The 18,418-nt window shown below is 46.5% G+C and overlaps 1 protein-coding gene across 2 annotated transcripts in view; it reads right to left on the bottom strand.

The window, feature by feature from the left end:
* Window positions 1–18,418, bottom strand: part of DAAM2 (dishevelled associated activator of morphogenesis 2) — a 482,413-nt gene that overhangs the window by 49,335 nt on the left and 414,660 nt on the right. For both annotated transcript variants that reach the window (XM_030195775.1, XM_030195776.1), the window contains exons 18-21: window positions 14,262–14,368; window positions 12,599–12,687; window positions 6,951–7,119; window positions 2,393–2,500 (exon numbers count right to left, since the gene is read on the bottom strand). In XM_030195775.1, coding sequence (XP_030051635.1) covers window positions 2,393–2,500; window positions 6,951–7,119; window positions 12,599–12,687; window positions 14,262–14,368 — 473 coding nt within the window. The remainder of the gene's footprint in view (window positions 1–2,392; window positions 2,501–6,950; window positions 7,120–12,598; window positions 12,688–14,261; window positions 14,369–18,418) is intronic.

Raw genomic sequence — 18,418 nt, 5'->3', positions numbered from 1 at the left:
GCTTCTACATGGAATGTTGCTAGTGGAATAGCAACATTAACATTCCATGTAGAATCTCAATAGTAGCAACATTCCATCTAGAATCTCCAATAGGGAAAGGGAAACGGGACTTGATATACCGCCTTTCAAGTTTTGCAACTACATTCAAAGCGGTTTACATATATTCAGGTACTTATTTTGTACCAGGGGCAATGGAGGGTTAAGTGACTTGCCCAGAGTCATAAGGAGCTGCAGTGGGAATTGAACCCAGTTCCTCAGAATCAGAGTCCACTGCACTAACCACTAGGCTACTCCTCCACTCATTCCACCAATAAGAGCCAACCTCATCAGTGATGTCACAATGCCTTGATTGCCCAATACTTGGCTCACTTCTGATATTGTGATGTCATAAGGGAAATGGTACTTGAGATACCGCCTTTCTGAGGTTTTTGCAACTACATTCAAAGTGGTTTACATATATTCAGGTACTTATTTTGTACCAGGGGCAATGGAGGGTTAAGTGACTTGCCCAGAGTCACAAGGAGCTGCAGTGGGAATCGAAATCAGTTCTCCAGGATCAAAGTCCACTGCACTAACCACTAGGCTACTCCTCCACTCATTCCACCAATAAGAGCCAACCTCATCAGTGATGTCACAATGCCTTGATTGCCCAATACTTGGCTCACTTCTGATATTGTGATGTCATAAGGGAAATGGTACTTCAGATACCGCCTTTCTGAGGTTTTTGCAACTACATTCAAAGCGGTTTACATATATTCAGGTACTTATTTTGTACCAGGGGCAATAGAGGGTTAAGTGACTTGCCCAGAGTCACAAGGAGCTGCAGTGGGAATCGAACCCAGTTCCTCAGAATCAGAGTCCTCTGAACTAACCACTAGGCTACTCCTCCACTCCTTTTACTAATGTGTGTTGAAAAATGGAGTGCGCTAGTATAGACGCGTGTTTTGGATACGTGCAGATCCATTTTTCAGCACGCCTGTAAAAAAAAAGGCCATTTTTTGGGTGGCCACAAATGGACGTGCAGCAAAATGAAAATTGGCGCACGTCCATTCTGTGCCACCCGTTCACGTAGCGGTGAGGTCTCACGCATTAACCGGGCAGTAGTCGTCAATGCATGTACAATGGCGATTACTGCCCAGATGGGGCCATGAGCTGGAAAATAAAATATATTTTCCGGCGTGCGTAGTGAACACGCATAAAAAAATGAAATTACCGCCCGGCCACGCAGTAATTCCAAATAGGCGAACGCTACGCGGCTTAGTAAAAGGGCCCCTTAGCTGGTTAAGTTTGAGTAGGCCAAAAATAAGACCAGATATTCAGTACTGGTCACTGGAACTGGCCTGGCACTGAGTGTCCAGGCTCAGCGTCAATCGTGGAACTTGTGATTATCAGGCCCTTTGTCTTTATTTATGTCAACAGCTGGGAGTAGCATTTAAAATTTTAAAAAATCAGCTAGCCAGCTCTGGTGGAGCTGTAGTCTCAAGCAGGGGCGTAGCCAGACTTTGGCGGGAGGGGGGTCCAGAGTCCGAAGTGAGGGGGCACATTTTAGCCCCCCCCCCCCGGCGCCAACACTTTCGATCCCCCATTCCCGCCGCCACCAACTCTCCCCCGCCGTCGCGTACCTTTGCTGGTGGGGGACCCCAACCCCCACCAGCCGAAGTCCTCTTCTTCCGGGGCGGCTGCGTTGCTGGGCTGATCTGCAAGGCTCCATTCTGTTTCTGTGACTCTGACGTCCTACACGTTGTACGTGCAGGACATCAGACTCACAGAAACAGAACGAAGCCTTGCAGATCAGCCAGAAACGAGAAGAGGACCTCGGCTGGCGGGGGTTGGGGTCCCCCGCCAGCAAAGGTAGGCGACGGCAGCGGCGGGGGAGGGTTGTCGGCGGGAGGGGGGCGAGAGGTTTGTCGGCAGGGGCGGGTCCAGGGACAAATCTACAGGGGCCCAGGCCCCCGTGGCCCCACGTAGCTACGCCCCTGGTCTCAAGGAGCAGGAACTCGACAGGAGACTGGATACAGTCAGGTGCACAGCACCAAAGGACAGACTCAAATTCAAGAGCAAATCTCTAGTCTAGTTCTTCTTTCCCATTTCTGAGGGCGTGAAATGTTTACACCATTATTACACCAGTACACAGAGCACTGCAATCAAACAGACCTTATGAGCTCACTAGGTGACCACGCTCCTTCAACGAGACCTTAAAGAGGAGGTGAGAAAGCCAGTCTCGGGCAGATCCATTATCTCCTTGCTTAAGGGAGCATTGAAAACCGTGGAAAATTGGCAAAGCACAACAGTTAATTTTGCACTGTCTGCATTAATGTTGATCTGTCTTCCATTAGTAATATTTCACAGACCATCTCACCGATTAAATGAGGTACAAAATGTTCTGACTTACTTGACTTTTGCTGCCTCTGGCAGATGCTCCAGTTCAGCCTGTATGTTTAAGATACCCGGATACGTCTTCTCGAATATCATGATTAAGTAGTGCAATAGCGTCACATTCCTAAGACGGAGATGCAGAAGTGAGTGACAGCAAGGTACATAAGTACATAAGTATTGCCATACTGAGAAAAATAAAAGGTCCATCGAGCCCAGCATCCTGTTTCCAACAGTGGCCAATCCAGGTCACAAATACCCGGCAAGATCCCAAAAATGTACAAAACATTTTTATACTGCTTATCCCAGAAATAGTGGATTTTCCCCAAGTCCATTTATTAACGGTCTATGGACTTTTCCTTTAGGAAGCCGTCCAAACCTTTTTTAAACTCCGCTAAGCTAACCGCCTTTACCACATTCTCTGGCAATGAATTCCAGAGTTTAATTACACATTGAGTGAAGAAAAGGTTTCTCTGATTTGTTTTAAATTTACTACATTGTAGCTTCATCGCATGTCCCCTAGTCCTAGTATTTTTGGAAAGCGTGAACAGACGCTTCACATCTACCCGTTCAACTCCACTCACAAGATTCATGTGAGATGAAGACAAGACTTTGTGGCTGGGTCATATATTTTGAATTTCATCACTGTTTTGGCTTTTTTTTTTCCAAGAAACTTTATTAATTTTATTTAATACAAACAAAAATATACAAATGCAACCAATTATCTAAGTTACCTATATTGATGCAAACTGCTACTAATAAGCAGTAAATATACCATGTAGTAACAAAAAAAAAGGTATATAAAGGGTGTAGATTCTGAATAGAAAAACAACATACTTGAGGGCTCATTTTCGAAAGAGAAGGACACCCATCTTTCGACACAAGTCGGACGATGGGCATCCTTCTCACAGGGTCGTCCAAATCGGTATAATCGAAAGCCGATTTTGGATGTCCCCAACTGCTTTCCGTCGCAGGGACGGCCAAAGTTCAAGGGGGCGTATCAGAGGTGGGACTTGGGCGTGCCTAACACATGGACATCCTCGACCCATAATGGAAAAAAAGGGCGTCCCTGACAAGCACTTGGACAACTTTACCTGGTTCTGTTTTTCTTACGACCAAGGCCCAAAAAGGTGGCCTAAATAACCAGATGACTACCGGAGAGAATCGGGGATGACCTCCCCTTACTCCTCCAGTGGTCACTAACCCCCTCCCACCCTCAAAAAACATCTTTAAAAATATGTCCTGCCAGCCTCAGATGTCATACTCAGGTCCATCACAGCAGTATGCAGGTCCCTGGAGCAGTTTTAGTGGGTGCAGTGCACTTCAGGCAGGCGGACCCAGGCCTATCCCTCTCCCTACTTGTTATGTTTGTGGACGAAACAGCGAGACCTCCAAAACCCATCAGAAACCCACTGTACCCACATCTAGGTGCCCCCCCTTCACCTGTAAGGGCTATGGTAGTGGTGTACAGTTGTGGGTAGTGGGTTTTAGGGGGGTTTTGGGGGGCTCAGCACACAAGGTAAGGGAGCTGTGTTCCTGGGAGCATTTTATGAAGTCCACTGCAGTGCCCCCTAGGGTGCCTGGTTGGTGTCCTGGCATGTCAGGGGGAGCAGTGCACTAGAAATGCTGGCTCCTCCCACGACCAAAGGGCTTGCATTTGGTCGTTTCTGAGATGAGCATCCTTGGTTTCCATTATCTCCGAACATCAGAAACGACCAAGTCTAGGGACGACCATCTCTAAGGACGACCTAAATTTCAAGATTTGGGCGTCCCCGACCGTATTATCAAAACGAAAGATGGCTGTCCATCTTCTTTCGATAATACGGGTTTCCCCACCCCTCCATCGGGACGTTTTGCGAGGACGTCCTCAAGAAAACTTGGGCGTCCCTCTCGATTATGCCCCTCAAAGTCGTTCAGAGGTTAAGGGGTAGGGAATACATTAACAGTATCATCAACATTAGCTCACTACATTTAATCATTATTACTGCAGGTATTGATGAGGTTCAGTCGTTTTTAAATAAGCATCTCGTGTTGGCCAAATTAAATCTTTCTTCTTAAGTACTCCTGTAATTGTGGCTGCTGCTAGTTCAAGTTTACAATCTAGTAAAACTCATTGCCACCAAAAGTGTGTGTATAACAAGTTCGCATCTTTCCAGTTAATTAAGATTAGTTTTTGTGCTACTATAATTAGAATATCAAATAACTGGTTTTGGTGGTCAGATAATTGCTCCTGAACTGCAACTGATTTAAAGATTACCAGGGCTGCTGACGTAGGAGTGTTAAGATGAAAAATCATTTTTATGGTGCTCCATATGGATGCGATTTGCAGTGCCAAAATAGACGTGTTAGAGCCAGATTAGCAATATGTAACCTTCTTGGCGTCTATAAAGCTCTGTGGTAGAGGAAGAGCATGGATTGCATTAAGTTTGCTGAAGAAAGTGATCTTATAGCTGCTAATGGGAACTTATTACATAGATCTTCATCTAATTGATAATTAAGTTCTGATTCCCATAAACGAGTGAGGGAGTGATTCGTTTTATAGGTAGCCGTCAACAACAGTTTATATACAGTTGAGGCTTCATGTCCCTTAGCCAGAAGAGATCGCACTAACGAAAGCAATGGCTTTCTAATACCTCTACCAGTAGTATCTACCAGGGGTCCAGCTTCTCTCCTCCCAGTTTGTGCCTCTGAATTTTTCAGTCTGTTGAAAATCCTTCCCTTTCAATCTGTTGAAAATCCTTCCCTTTAGTCGTTCATTGAAGCCTGGAAGCCATTTCAACGTTTGTACCATTTCTCCCCCACGCAGTGGTTCTCAGTCCAGTTGGAACCAGTGATGTTCTTTGGTCGGCCGCCACCCGGGGCGGATCACTGCTGTGCACCCCCCCCCCCCCCCGAGTGAAGCATCATCCCCTCCGGCGCATCACCTCCAAGACCCCCACCCCTGGGTGCATTCTTCTTACCTGCTGGGGTGCTGGGAGGAGCCACTCAGCTGTCAGCTCCGCCGGTTCCCTGCTCCCTCTAACCCGGAACAGGAAGTAACAGCAGAGGGAGAAGGGAACCGGTGGAGCCGACAGCCGCGTGGCTGCTCCCAGCACCCCTCCTGCAGCGTTAACCCGGAGTGGACCACCCCCACCGCCCCGCCACTCGGTACACCGCTGGTTGGAACACAGCCAGTTGGGTTTTCAGGATATCCACGATGAATATACTTGAGCTAGTTTTAGTTTAAGTATTGGGTTGGTTGGGAGTGAACGACGGTTTAACGCTGGGTTTTGCCATTGGGCGGAGCGTTGTTTTCTAGGTCTTCTTCATTCTGTTTAGTTTTTTGGTCTTATTTTGCCTCTATTTTCTGGGTTTATTTTTATTGCTACTGGTTTACATTCAGTTCATGTTTTGCTTAAATGATCTACTGCAGGTTTTTATATCATGCGTATGTTTTATGCAATGTATATGCTTTTATGTATTGGTATGTTTTTATTGTGCACCAGTTTGATGTGATTTACAAAGGGTAGTTAATCAAATCTAATATATATATATAAACACATTCCAGCTGATATTCAAAGCAATTTCACCAGTCAGAAATGGCTGCTGACCGGTTAAATAGCCTGTATGCAACTAACTGCAAATATTCAACGCAGGGGCGTAGCCAGACTTTGGCGGGAGAGGGGTCCAGAGCCCGAGATGAGGGGGCACATTTTAGCCTCCCCACCTCGGCACCGCCGATCCCCCTCTGCCATTTCTGAACCCCCCGCCACCAACTTTGACCCCCCCACCGCCATTGCCGAACCTCCCCCGCCACCAACTTTGCCCCCCCTGCCATTGCCGAACCCCCCACCACCAACTTTGACGCACCCTGCCGACGACTCTCTCGACCCCCCCCCTCCCGTCCCCACTGTCGCCTACCTTTGCTGGCGGGGGACCCCAACTCCCGCCAGGCGAGGTCCTCTTCTTCCCAATCCCGCGCAAGGCTTCGTTCTAGTTTGACGTCCTGCACGGATTGGGAAGAAGAGGACCTCGGCTGGCAGGGGTTGGGGTCCCCCGCCAGCAAAGGTAGGTGACGGCAGGTTGCTGGCGGGAGGGGGGCTTGAGAGGGTCGTCGGCAGGGGGGTCCAGAGGCAAATCTCCGGTGGCCCAGGCCCCCACGTACCTACGCCCCTGATTCAGCGGGACTTAACAGGTTATCTCTGCTAAATATTCATGAAACTGGCTAACTCAGGGGACTTAGGGGCTCTTTAACTAAGCTGCGTAAGTGTCTATGAATGCCCAACGCATGCCAATTCCGAGTTACCATCCGGCTACCGCATGGGCCTGGCGTTAGTTTAATTTTTGACAGGCGTCCGATACGAAGCCTTTCAGGGAGTGCATTCCAGAGTGTGGGGGCTACTCCGGAGAAGGCTCGATTTCGGGTATCACATCATGTAACGTCTTTTGGAGAGGATGTGGTTAACATGCTGTGAACTCTTTGACATGTCACCTGGCTCCATGTTGGTATTTTATGCAGATTTTGCGATTCACATTAAGACCACAGCTGGTTCAGTCCAAGCTAATGACGGTCCCTGGCTTCGCCTTTTGCGTCTTACCTGTCGATGCTTGACTTTGTGTCTGCAATTTTGTTCAGGCTGGAGACCTTGAAGCCGAATGCGTTCCCCCTCTGGCCTTTATTCATGTAATTCCCAAAGGCCAACACCACTTCCAGGAGCTGCTTCAGGTGTCTGCTGCGGGTCAGCTCTTTACAGGCCAGGAGGAGAGCTTAAACGGGAAAGGAAACCCATATATAAGCATGCATACAGAGGGCAACTCAGTAAAGGTCACTCAAAGTTAGGTGCCAGGACAATTCACAATTCTACATCGATAGCTCCATATGAAACTGCCTTGAAAGAATACTAGCTTAAGTCCAAATTCTCACGCTTAAGTTTAGAAGCAAGCATTTTTTTTAAACTTTAAATGTTTTTATCAGCATACACAGCAAACACATATTCAAACAGTGAATACAACCAAAAGCACAACCCGCTCATAACAGCCCACGCAGGGGCCTTCATCCACTCGTCCCTCCCTAACCCCTGTCCCCCTTCCCCCCCACACACACCCCTCCCCCAACAAAACTGCTAGCAATATTACATCTTAAACACAGTCTTAAATAGTCTGGACCCGTGTCTGTAAAGAATCCCATCCCCCTTTATGCCGTTTTAACCCCTCCCTACGTGGAGAAGTGGCCTAGTGGTTAGGGTGGTGGACTTTGGTCCTGGGGAACTGAGTTCAATTCCCACTTCAGGCACAGGCAGCTCCTTGTGACTCTGGGCAAGTCACTTAACCCTCCATTGCCCCATGTAAGCTGCATTGAGCCTGCCATGAGTGGGAAAGCGCAGGGTACAAATGTAACAAAAATAAAATAGATACTATTGGAGATTCTACATGGAATGTTGCTATTCCATTAGCAACATTCCATGTAGAAGCCTGCGCAGGCTTCTGTTTCTGTGAGTCTGACGTCCTGCACGTACGTGCAGGACGTCAGACTCACAGAAGCAGAAGCCTGCGCAGCCACATTGGTGATCTGCAAGAGCCGACTTCTACATGGAATGTTGCTAGTGGAATAGCAACATTCCATGTAGAATCTCAAATAGTAGCAACAGTGGAGGAGTGGCCTAGTGGTTAGGGTGGTGGACTTTGGTCCTGGGGAACTGAGGAACTGAGTTCAATTCCCACTTCAGGCACAGGCAGCTCCTTGTGACTCTGGGCAAGTCACTTAACCCTCCATTGCCCCAGGTACAAATAAGTGCCTGTATACAATATGTAAGCCGCATTGAGCCTGCCATGAGTGGGAAAGCGTGGGGTACAAATGTAACAAAAATAAAAAATATGCCGTGAGGCGTTCCATATGTATAAGTTGACCCAATTTACTCTTCCACTCTCTCCCAATTTCGGTGGCTCTATAACCCAGTGGCCTAATTTCCAGACATGCCCCTGATCTGCCCATGCTCTCTCCCCATGGCCATGTCCCGTCTCCCCCCCCCCCCCCCCCCCCCACGGCCATATCCACTTTGGAGTTGAGTGTGATGAAAATTAGACACAGGGGTTATAGAATAGGGCGCAGGGGATTTCTACATGTAACTATTAGTTGGCTCCAATTAATGTTTGTTGAGGTCAATTGATTGATCCTTAGCACAAATTAAGAGCCAATTAACCTATTAAGTTATACGCAGAAATGGAAACCACACGTGGAATTGCACACCTAACTTTGGGCATCATATATATTATTATTATTTGTTACATTTGTATCCCACATTTTCCCACCTTTTTGCAGGCTCGATGTGCATAAGTACATAAGTATTGCCATAAGACCAAAGGTCCATCGAGCCCAGCATCCTGTTTCCAACAGTGGCCAATCCAGGTCACAAATACCCGGCAAGATCCCAAAAATGTACAAAACATTTTATACTGCTTATCCCAGAAATAGTGGATTTTCCCCAAGTTCATTTAATAACGGTCTATGGACTTTTCCTTTAGGAAGCCATCCAACCCTTTTTTTAAACTCCGCTAAGCTAACCGCCTTTACCACATTCTCTGGCAACGAATTCCAGAGTTTAATTACACGTTGAGTGAAGAAAAATTTTCTCCGATTTGTTTTAAATTTACTACATTGCGGCTTACATATAACCGTTAACGGCGTTAGCCGATTCCGGTCTGAACAAATACATGGTATGAATAAATACAAAGTGATATTGCGGTAGAATGAGGTACAAGAATGGTAGGTACAATTGGGGGGAACTTAGGGAGGGAAAGGGGGAAGAAGAGTCAGGTATTGTCCGTTACGGTCTTTGGTTACATTGTGTCGCAAGTGTCCAGGTATTTTCATGTTGGGTCGGTGGGGTATAGAATTGGGGGAACAGGAAATTGGACCACGTTACGCCCCTCCTGCAGCAGAACCACTGGCTACCAGTTGAGTTCAGGGTTACAAAACACTGTCAGTTATGCATGAAGTTAGATGCTAGGAACCAAGATGGCGTCAGAGTGAGATGCGGGTGCTAGTAAAAATGTTACTTTACTTTGGCATTTGCCTTGTTACAATTAAGTGTTGGGGGAAACAGAGGGTCTATCTTCTGGCCCAGCCTGTTATCTCTTCCCCGCATCAGACTGTGAAAACATCCTTTATGATCCTGCTGCAATGGGCAATTCTGCTGCTGGGTTGAGGAAGGAGCCCAGTTTGGACAATGAAATATTGTTCAGCCCAGGCAGACCGACTCCTCCTCCGGGGATGATGCGGGCGTCAGTGGCCAAGGCACTGGAAGGCATCGAAAAGGATCCGGTGTGCCCCGGTTAGTGCTCTCTGAAGACCCAAAAGCTTTGGTTGAGATACCATCGCCTCAGGGAGAGATCGAAACGAAAGGGTGGTGGATATATGGAATGCCCTCCCGCGGGAGGTGGTGGAGATGAAAACGGTAATGGAATTCAAGCATGAGTGGGATAAAAACAAAGGAATCCTGGTTAGAAGCAATGGATCCACAGAATCTTAGCAGAGATTGGGTGGCAACACTGGTCATCGGGAAGCAAAACCACTGCTGGGCAGATTTCTATGGTCTGTGCCCTGAGAATGGCAAGAACAAATCAAACTCGGGTATACATATAAAGTATCGCATACCATGTAAAATGAGTTTGTCTTGTTGGGCAGACTGCATGGACCGTAAGGTCTTTATCTGCTGTCATTTACTATGTTACTCTTTGGGGTTCTACATGGAATGTTGCTACTAATTGGGATTCCGGAATCTTGTAACTCTTTAGGATTCCAGAATCTTCAGAACTTTTAGTACAAAACGAGTGCTGGGCAGACTTCTACGGTCTACGTCCTGATCATAACTGGATAGGGATGGGCTTGAGTGTAAATTTTAAGGGGCTTCAACGTTAGCTTCAGAACTTAGTACAAGAAGAGTGCTGGGCAGACTTAGCGGTCTGTACCTTGAGAATGGCAAGGACAAATCAAACTTGGGTATACATATAAAAGTATCACATACCATGTAAAATGAGTTTATCTTGTTGGGCAGACTGGATGGACCGTACAGGTCTTTATCTGCCGTCACTTACTATGTTACTATGGCAACTGGTGATGGTGAAAGCAAGTTGCTACAAGAGGGCCCGGTTGTGGCTGGTCCTGGAGCCTCTGGAAATCTGGTATGTTAGCAACTCTCAAGAGTGGATCTGGAAGCTTTATGGACACTATAGAGCACCTCCACAAGGCATTCTCCAATTTTGTAACAATATCTTTAACATCTTCTGCTAAGCTGCAAAGTCTTGAGACAACCCAGCAACAGTATTCCTTGAGGACGGATAATGTGGAAAAACAAACTGTGAATAGTTTTAAAAATCTGTTACACAACAGGTGGGAGATAAAGCTTTATTAATGAGGAAGATCGAGAACTTCGAAAATGCCAATAAGCATTTAAATTTGAGATTTCTGAACTTTTCAGTTTCTAGATTATTGGCTCCGAAGGAGCTTTTCCAGATGTTTTTGACAATTGTTTTGAAATTTTCTGAGTCAAATATTCCACCTGTTCATTGGATATATTATTTAACTACAACTAAAGTAGAGTTGTAACCTGATGAAGACGGTTTGGACGCGTTTGGACTTTTAGAATCTTCTCAGATGGAAAGAAAATCCAGAAAATGTACTTGGCAGGACAGAGGTGCAGAAATTGAAAACTTTTCCAACAACTGCTTGATATCACGCTCAAGGAGACAATGCAATGTAATTAAACTCTGGAATTCGTTGCCAGAGAATGTGGTAAAAGCAGTTAGCTCAGAAGGGTTTAAAATAAAGTTTGGATAATTTCCTAAAAGAAAAATTCATAAGCCATTATTATGATGAATTTGGGAAAATCCACTGCTTTTTTCTAGGATAAACAGCATAAAATCTGTTTTACTGTTCTGGGATTTTGCCGGGTACTTGTGACCTGGATTGGCCACTGTTGGAAACAGGATACTGGACTTGATGGACCTTCGGTCTGTCCCAGTAAGGCAACGCTTATGTTCTTACTAGTAAAACAGGCCCGTTTCTGACACAAATGAAACGGGTGCTAGCAAGGTTTTCCTCGGAGTGTGTATGTTTGAGAGAGTATGTGTAAGATTGACTCTTTGAAAGACAGAGAGAGTGAATGTGCGAGTGTGTGTGTGACAGAGAGAGAGTGAGACTGCTGGGTGCGAGTGTGTCTCCTCTATCCCCCCTCCATCCACCCAGCGATTCTCCTCTCTCCCCTGCTCCCCCCTCCAGCCACCCAGCCATTCTACTTTTTCCCTTGCCCCCCTCCAGCCACCCACCGATGCTCTTCTCTCCCCTGCCCCCCCTCCAGCCACCCAGCGATTCTCCTGTGTCCCCTGCCCCCCCCCTCCAGCCACCCAGCGATTGTCCTATCTCCCCTGCCCCCCTCCAGCCACTCAGCGATTCTCCTTTTTCCCTTGCCTCCCCTCCAGCCACCCAGTGATTCTCCTTTTTCCCTTGCCTCCCCTCCAGCCATCCAGCAAATCTCCTCTCTCCCCTGCCCCCCCTCCAGCCACCCAGCGATTCTCCTGTGTCCCCTGCCCCCCCCCTCCAGCCACCCAGCGATTGTCCTATCTCCCCTGCCCCCCTCCAGCCACCCAGCGATGCTCCTTTTTCCCTTGCCTCCCCTCCAGCCACCCAGTGATTCTCCTTTTTCCCTTGCCTCCCCTCCAGCCATCCAGCAAATCTCCTCTCTCCCCTGCCCCCCCTACAGCCACCCAGTGATTCTTCTGTGTCCCCTGCCCCCCCCTCCAGCCACCCAGCGATTCTCCTCTCTCCCCTATGTGCTACAGAAAAGCACCGAGAACATCCTATATAATAAAACGCACCTCCAACGTTCTGAAGCCATAGTTCCGGAACGTTGCAGGAATGCTTCAAGGCTTGAAGGCTTCACTTTCTCGGCTTCAGAACGTTGGAGGTGCGTTTTATTATATAAGATGTTTAGTCTTAAGCTACAATGATCAAATAGATTTAGGGTTACCATATGGCCCCAGAAAGAAGAAGACACATTGATCCAGTCCGGGTTTTGCTTCCAGGATGAGGCAGTCCTGATTCTACCTCACTGTATCTCTGGAGTTATTCTGCTGTTAGTGGTAAAATCAGAGGAATGCCTGTAGAGATGCAAGGAAGTAACACCAGAACGTCTTCCTGGGACTGCTCTTCCCCCCTTCTCCCCCCCCCCCCCCTCCACTGCAGCCTCACCTTCCACTTTGGGCTTGCATTCAGCCAGTCGTTCAGGGAATTTCTTCTTGAAAAATAAAGCCTGGAGCCGATGTTGATAGTGATCAATCCTGGGAAAAGGAACACAAATTCAATTCTTTTAAGCAGCTGAGGATAAACCAAAGCACTGAGCAGTAAAACCCGTCTACAAAATTTATAACTGGACTGGGCTTCTCAGCGTGCATGTTCCTACGCATGGGAACTACAAGGTGTTGGGAAGGGTGCTTGGCATTTGGACGGGCTTAAACCATGGGCACCAGGAGGGACCCACAAGTCTTACAGGTAAATGCTGCAAAGGTCTACACCACTTCCAAAACTGTTAGAATCTAGAAAACTCTAGATCGTAGAAAAAAAAATCAGGGGTTGTTATTTAAACTGAGAAATGATGGGCAGAAACACATAAATAAAATAATCCTGAAGGTTTGGGGCATATAATCGTCTCTTACTACTACTACTACAACTACTACTTATAATTTCTATAGCGTTACTAGACGTACGCACAGCTGTACACTTGAACATGAAGAGATAGTCCCTGCTTGAAAGACCTTACAATCTGCTCAGAACAAACAGGGCAAATAAGGGATAAGGACAAAAAGTAGCAAAGGTTCTGGAATCCCAAACATAGCAAGATTCTGGAATCCTAAAGAGTAGCAAGGTTCTGGAATCCTAAAGAGTAGCAAGGTTCTGGAATCCCAAAGAGTAGCAAGATTCTGGAATCCTAAAGAGTAGCAAGGTTCTGGAATCCCAAAGAGTGGCAAAATTCTGGAATCTCAAAGACTACTACTACTGCTACTTATCATTTCTATAGCACTACTAGATGTATGCAATGCTGTAGATTTGAACATGAAGAGACAGCCCCTGCTCAACAGACAAACAAGACAAATAAGGGATACGGGAATTACTAAGGTGGGCATGATAAAACAGATATTGGTGTTGAACACTGAGCACTGTACTGACTAAGTTCATCTTCAAATGGGACCACACAACTTTCTCCTAATGGTATATTATTTTGAAAGGACAAAAGCTTTGTTTCAGCTGCTTCGGGATGGATTAACTATGACTTTTCCCCATTCTTTGTCCATGGGAAAAACCCTTGATAAATTAGGTTCTTAATTATAAAAGCAGCAAATTCTAGTGTAACCAGGCATCCACAGACCTGGCGTAACTGTGGTTGTTTTAATGTGGCCAAGGGCAGACATGTAGTTTACAGTATCCAGCAAATGGCAGCACTGCTCATGCACCTCCCCATGCGTATGCACCCCCTGTCAGACCCCGCCCCTCCCACCTTAAAATCCTCTTGGGCTTTAGCCTTCACCCAGGCAGCGGAACTCATGGGCTGTCTGCGGCCAGCTCTGGGACTTCCTTCCTGAATTGTCTGGTCTCTTGAGACTGAAGACTAAAGCCCAGAGTATTTTAAGGTGGGTGGCAGGGCCAGCGACGGTGCAGAAAGGTTCCTTGGCTACACTACTGCGCACAATGCCACCTTCATGAAAATGCTGGCATTCTGTACATTTACGTGGGCAAGGGACGCCTAGGTGCGGGCGTCCAGTTATACAACCATCCTTTCGGAGTGTATCTGCCCAGGAGTGCGTCTGAAGCCTTGGTTCTCAGTCCCAAAGGCAGCGTGGCCACTGCAGATGCTGACCTGCTCATTTCATACAGAAAGCGGTCGGCCCGAGCCATGCGGTCAATCTCGTGCTTGTGCTCCTCCAGCAGGTCTACGTCACTCTTCTCAGGGACAAACTTCAGCAGCTGAAATGCAGAAGAAAAAAAAAACGAATGAAGGGCCTGGAGGATGGAGGTGAAAACAAGAGAAAGAGAGAGAGGAACAGGTGAGAGGAAGAAAAGAGAAAGAAAGACAGAGAGGACAAGACAGGTAACGAGCGAGAGAATGATCGGAATGGAGTGTGCAAAAGGAGAACTGAGAATGAGCAGGGGAAAGACAGATAAAGAAGGAAAGATTAAAGAAGGAGAAAGGAGAAGAGAGAGAAAAGCACAAACAATCTGTATTGCACATTGTGGAACTGGACAGAGCCACTTAAGAGCTTGGGAAGTGCTGTCAGATCAGTGTGGGGCACCTCCTCTCTGCAGAATGTGTGTTTTTATTAGAGAATTATCCCAGGAAGAGAGCCCGTACACATTTATTTATTTATTATTTTTGTTACATTTGTACCCCACGCTTTCCCACTCATGGCAGGCTCAATGCGGCTTACATGGGGCAATGGAGGGTTAAGTGACTTGCCCAGAGTCACAAGGAGCTGCCTGTGCTGGGAATCGAACTCAGTTCCTCAGGACCAAAGTCCACCACCCTAACCACTAGGCCACTCCTCCACTGTTGCTACTATTTGAGATTCTACATGGAATGTTGCTATTCCACTAGCAACATTCCATGTAGAAGTCGGCCCTTGCAGATCACCAATGTGGCCTGGCCGCGCAGGACGTCAGACTCACAGAAACAGAAGCCTGCACAGCCTTCTACATGGAATGTTGCTAGTGGAATAGCAACATTCCATTTAGAATCTCCCATAGTATCTATTTTATTTTTGTTACATTTGTACCCTGCGCTTTCCCACTCATGGCAGGCTCAATGCGGCTTACATGGGGAGGGTTAAGTGACTTGCCCAGAGTCACAAGGAGCTGCCTGTGCCTGAAGTGGGAATCGAACTCAGTTCCTCAGGACCAAAGTCCACCACCCTAACCACTAGGCCACTCCTAGTTATATGCGCATAGGTTTATGGACATATTGGACACACAAACACTGTTTCACCCACTGAAGTGCCTTGTACAATTAGTCTGTTTATAATTACCTGTTCTGGGAACTCTTTTGATTGTATTTATTTGCATTATGTTTAAAATGTGGTATTTTTATATCATAAAATTGCATGCTGTATGTTTAATTCTTTTTTTAAATGTTATTGTGATGTTTATTATTGCAATACTTTACTTTATTGGATTCATACCCCACACATGTCTGAGTCCGTGACTTAGTTCTGTGTGGCTTGCATTAAATTCTCTCAGCTATGTAAACAGAGGTCCGATATACAACTCAGACATACATATCAGATATACCAAGTAAATCAGGGGTGAATGAAGAGAGAGAACAGAGATAGCAATGCTGCATCACTGTATCTTTCTTTTCTTTTTGGTTTGGAGATTGCTCCTCGTCCCTTTGAGTGTTTTCACTGGAAAAGGGATCCCTTATCCACAACATACACCCCAATTAAGAAGCTTCCGTAACAAGGAGAAAGAGGGGGAGAAGAAACAGCAGCGTGAGATGCTGAGCTGAAGGAAAGAGGAGTGGGCGGCCCGAGCAGAGCAGGCCTGTAATGAAATAGTTCTGATGGTGCCTCGGCCCTTTTCCCAAAGAAAGAAGCTCTTGCTTACTCAGGGACATCCCTTCTAAATGAAGGCTTCTGTTTCATCCTTCACTGCCATTCGTAGCCCCATCCACGCAGGACGAGCTACCAAGAAACAATAAACAATATGCAATGCCCTGGATATCTGCTGCATGCAGACAGCTATTCACGCTGACCTTCCAAGGTCATTTTAGAAGGTCGTTTGAGATCAGTGGTGGCAAGCCTGGCTTTAAGTGCCCTTTTCCAAAGACTGCAGCGCACTCCCACAGAGCAGGGTGCCTTACAGAGGTTTGAAAAATATATATGTTTAATATGATGTGGATTTTGAAACGAGTGAAATCATACCTTCCCCTGGACACCTTTCGGAACCTAGTACAATCGACAGTACTCACGCACGCACGCAGATTACTGCAACAGTGTTTTCTTAGGATGTAAGACCCTAATCCTGAAGAAACTTCAGACTACCCAAAACACGGCAGCCAGACTTATCTTTGGCAAGTCAAGATTCGATAGCGCAACACCTCTTCGAGAGAAGCTTCATTGGCTCCCCATCAGAGAAAGAATACATTTTAAAGTCCATACTCTGATTCATAAGATCATATATGGAGAATCCCCTAACTACATGAATAACCTCATCGACCTTCCAACCAGAAATAGATCGTCGTCTTCTCGTGAAAAAAAATAGACCAAGTAAAGTCGGCCAAGTGCTCGTCAGGGACGCCCTTCTTTTTTCTATTGTCGGCCGAGGACGAGCATCTCCTAATCATGCCCCAGTCCCGCCTTCGCTACCGTGCCAACACCCCTCCCCCCCCATGAACTTTGGTCATCCCTGCGACGGAAAGCAGTCGAGGGTGTCAAAAAATGGGCTTTTGATTATGCCGATTTGGACGACCTTGCCAGAAGGATGCCCATCTCCCAATTTGTGTCGAAAGATGGGCGTCCTTCTCTTTCCAAAATAAGCATGTTAGTGAGTTGTGTGCGTAAATTCTAATTATTGCCAATCAGTGCTCATTATTGCTTGTTAAGTGCTGTTATCAATGCTAGAATACGCTTGGATTTCAGCGTGGCTCTCTTGGCGCACTATATAGAATCTGGGGGTAAGCGCTGTTCTCTAAACAGCACCCAACTTGAAGCGCTGTTTATAGAATTGCGTTCAGCGCTCATTTTTTTCGGCACCCAAACTGGGCCACCATTTACTGAATCTAGTGCATTGTGACAACAGTGATGTGTACATATAAAGCCTTAACAAGGTATCATAATCTAATCTAATATTATTTAGCGCAGATGAGTTCATGCGACACGAGCAATGAAAGTCAGGGGAACAAAATAGCACAATGTGATTGTCAATAAATTGACATGCCACAGTATTTCTCTGTTGTACAGATTAGATGTCCTCAGTGTAAACCTCTTTGAATGTAGTTGCAAAAACCTCAGAAAGGCGGTATATCAAGTCCCAGTTCCTTTTCCCTATTTGAGATTCCGCATGGAATATTGCTACTATTGGAGATTCTAGATGGAATGTTGCTACTGTTGGAGATTCTAGATGGAATGTTGCTACTATTGAGATTCTGTTGCTACTATTGGAGATTCTACATGGAATGTTAATGTTGCTATTCCACTAGCAACATTCCATGTAGAAGCCTGCCCTTGCAGATGAGCAACGCGGCCGCGCAGGCTTCTATTTCTGTGAGTCTGATGTCCTGCATGTACGTGCAGGACGTCAGACTCACAGAAACAGAAGCCTGCGCGGCTGCAAGGGCAGGCTTCTACATGCAATGTTGCTAGTGGAGGAGTCGCCTAGTGGTTAGTATGGTGGACTTTGGTCCTGGCGAACTGGGTTCGATTCCCTCTGCAGGCACAGGCAGCTCCTTGTGACTCTGAGCAAGTCACTTAACTCTCCATTTCCCCAGGTACAAATAAGTACCTGTATATAATATGTAAGCCGCATTGAGCCTGCTATGAGTGGGAAAGCGCGGGGTACAAATGTAACAACAACATGGAATGTTGCTACTATTGGAGATTCTAGATGGAATGTTGCTACTATTGAGATTCTGTTGCTACTATCTGAGATGCTACATGGAATGTTGCTACTATTGGAGATTCTAGATGGAATGTTGCTACTATTGAGATTCTGTTGCTACTATTTGAGATTCTACATGGAATGTTAATGTTGCTATTCCACTAGCAACATTCCATGTAGAAGCCTGCCCTTGCAGATTAGCAACGCGGCCACGCAGGCTTCTGTTTCTGCTAGGGGGTTGGGGAACTTCTAGGGGGTTGTCTTGATGCAGGCTGGGTGGAGGGGTGAGGAAAAGAGGGGACATTGTTGGGAGGGGCAGGAGGGGTTTCGGGTTATTTTTTTTGAGGAAAAAGAAAGTTATGTGGGTACCAGCCCGATATTCGTAGCTAAGCAGCCTTATTTAGGATAGCTCTTCATCTGTCCTAA

The sequence above is a fragment of the Microcaecilia unicolor genome, chromosome 3 (assembly GCF_901765095.1).
Source record: "Microcaecilia unicolor chromosome 3, aMicUni1.1, whole genome shotgun sequence".
Taxonomy (NCBI): domain Eukaryota; kingdom Metazoa; phylum Chordata; class Amphibia; order Gymnophiona; family Siphonopidae; genus Microcaecilia; species Microcaecilia unicolor.
This window is presented reverse-complemented; position numbering and strand designations above follow the sequence as displayed.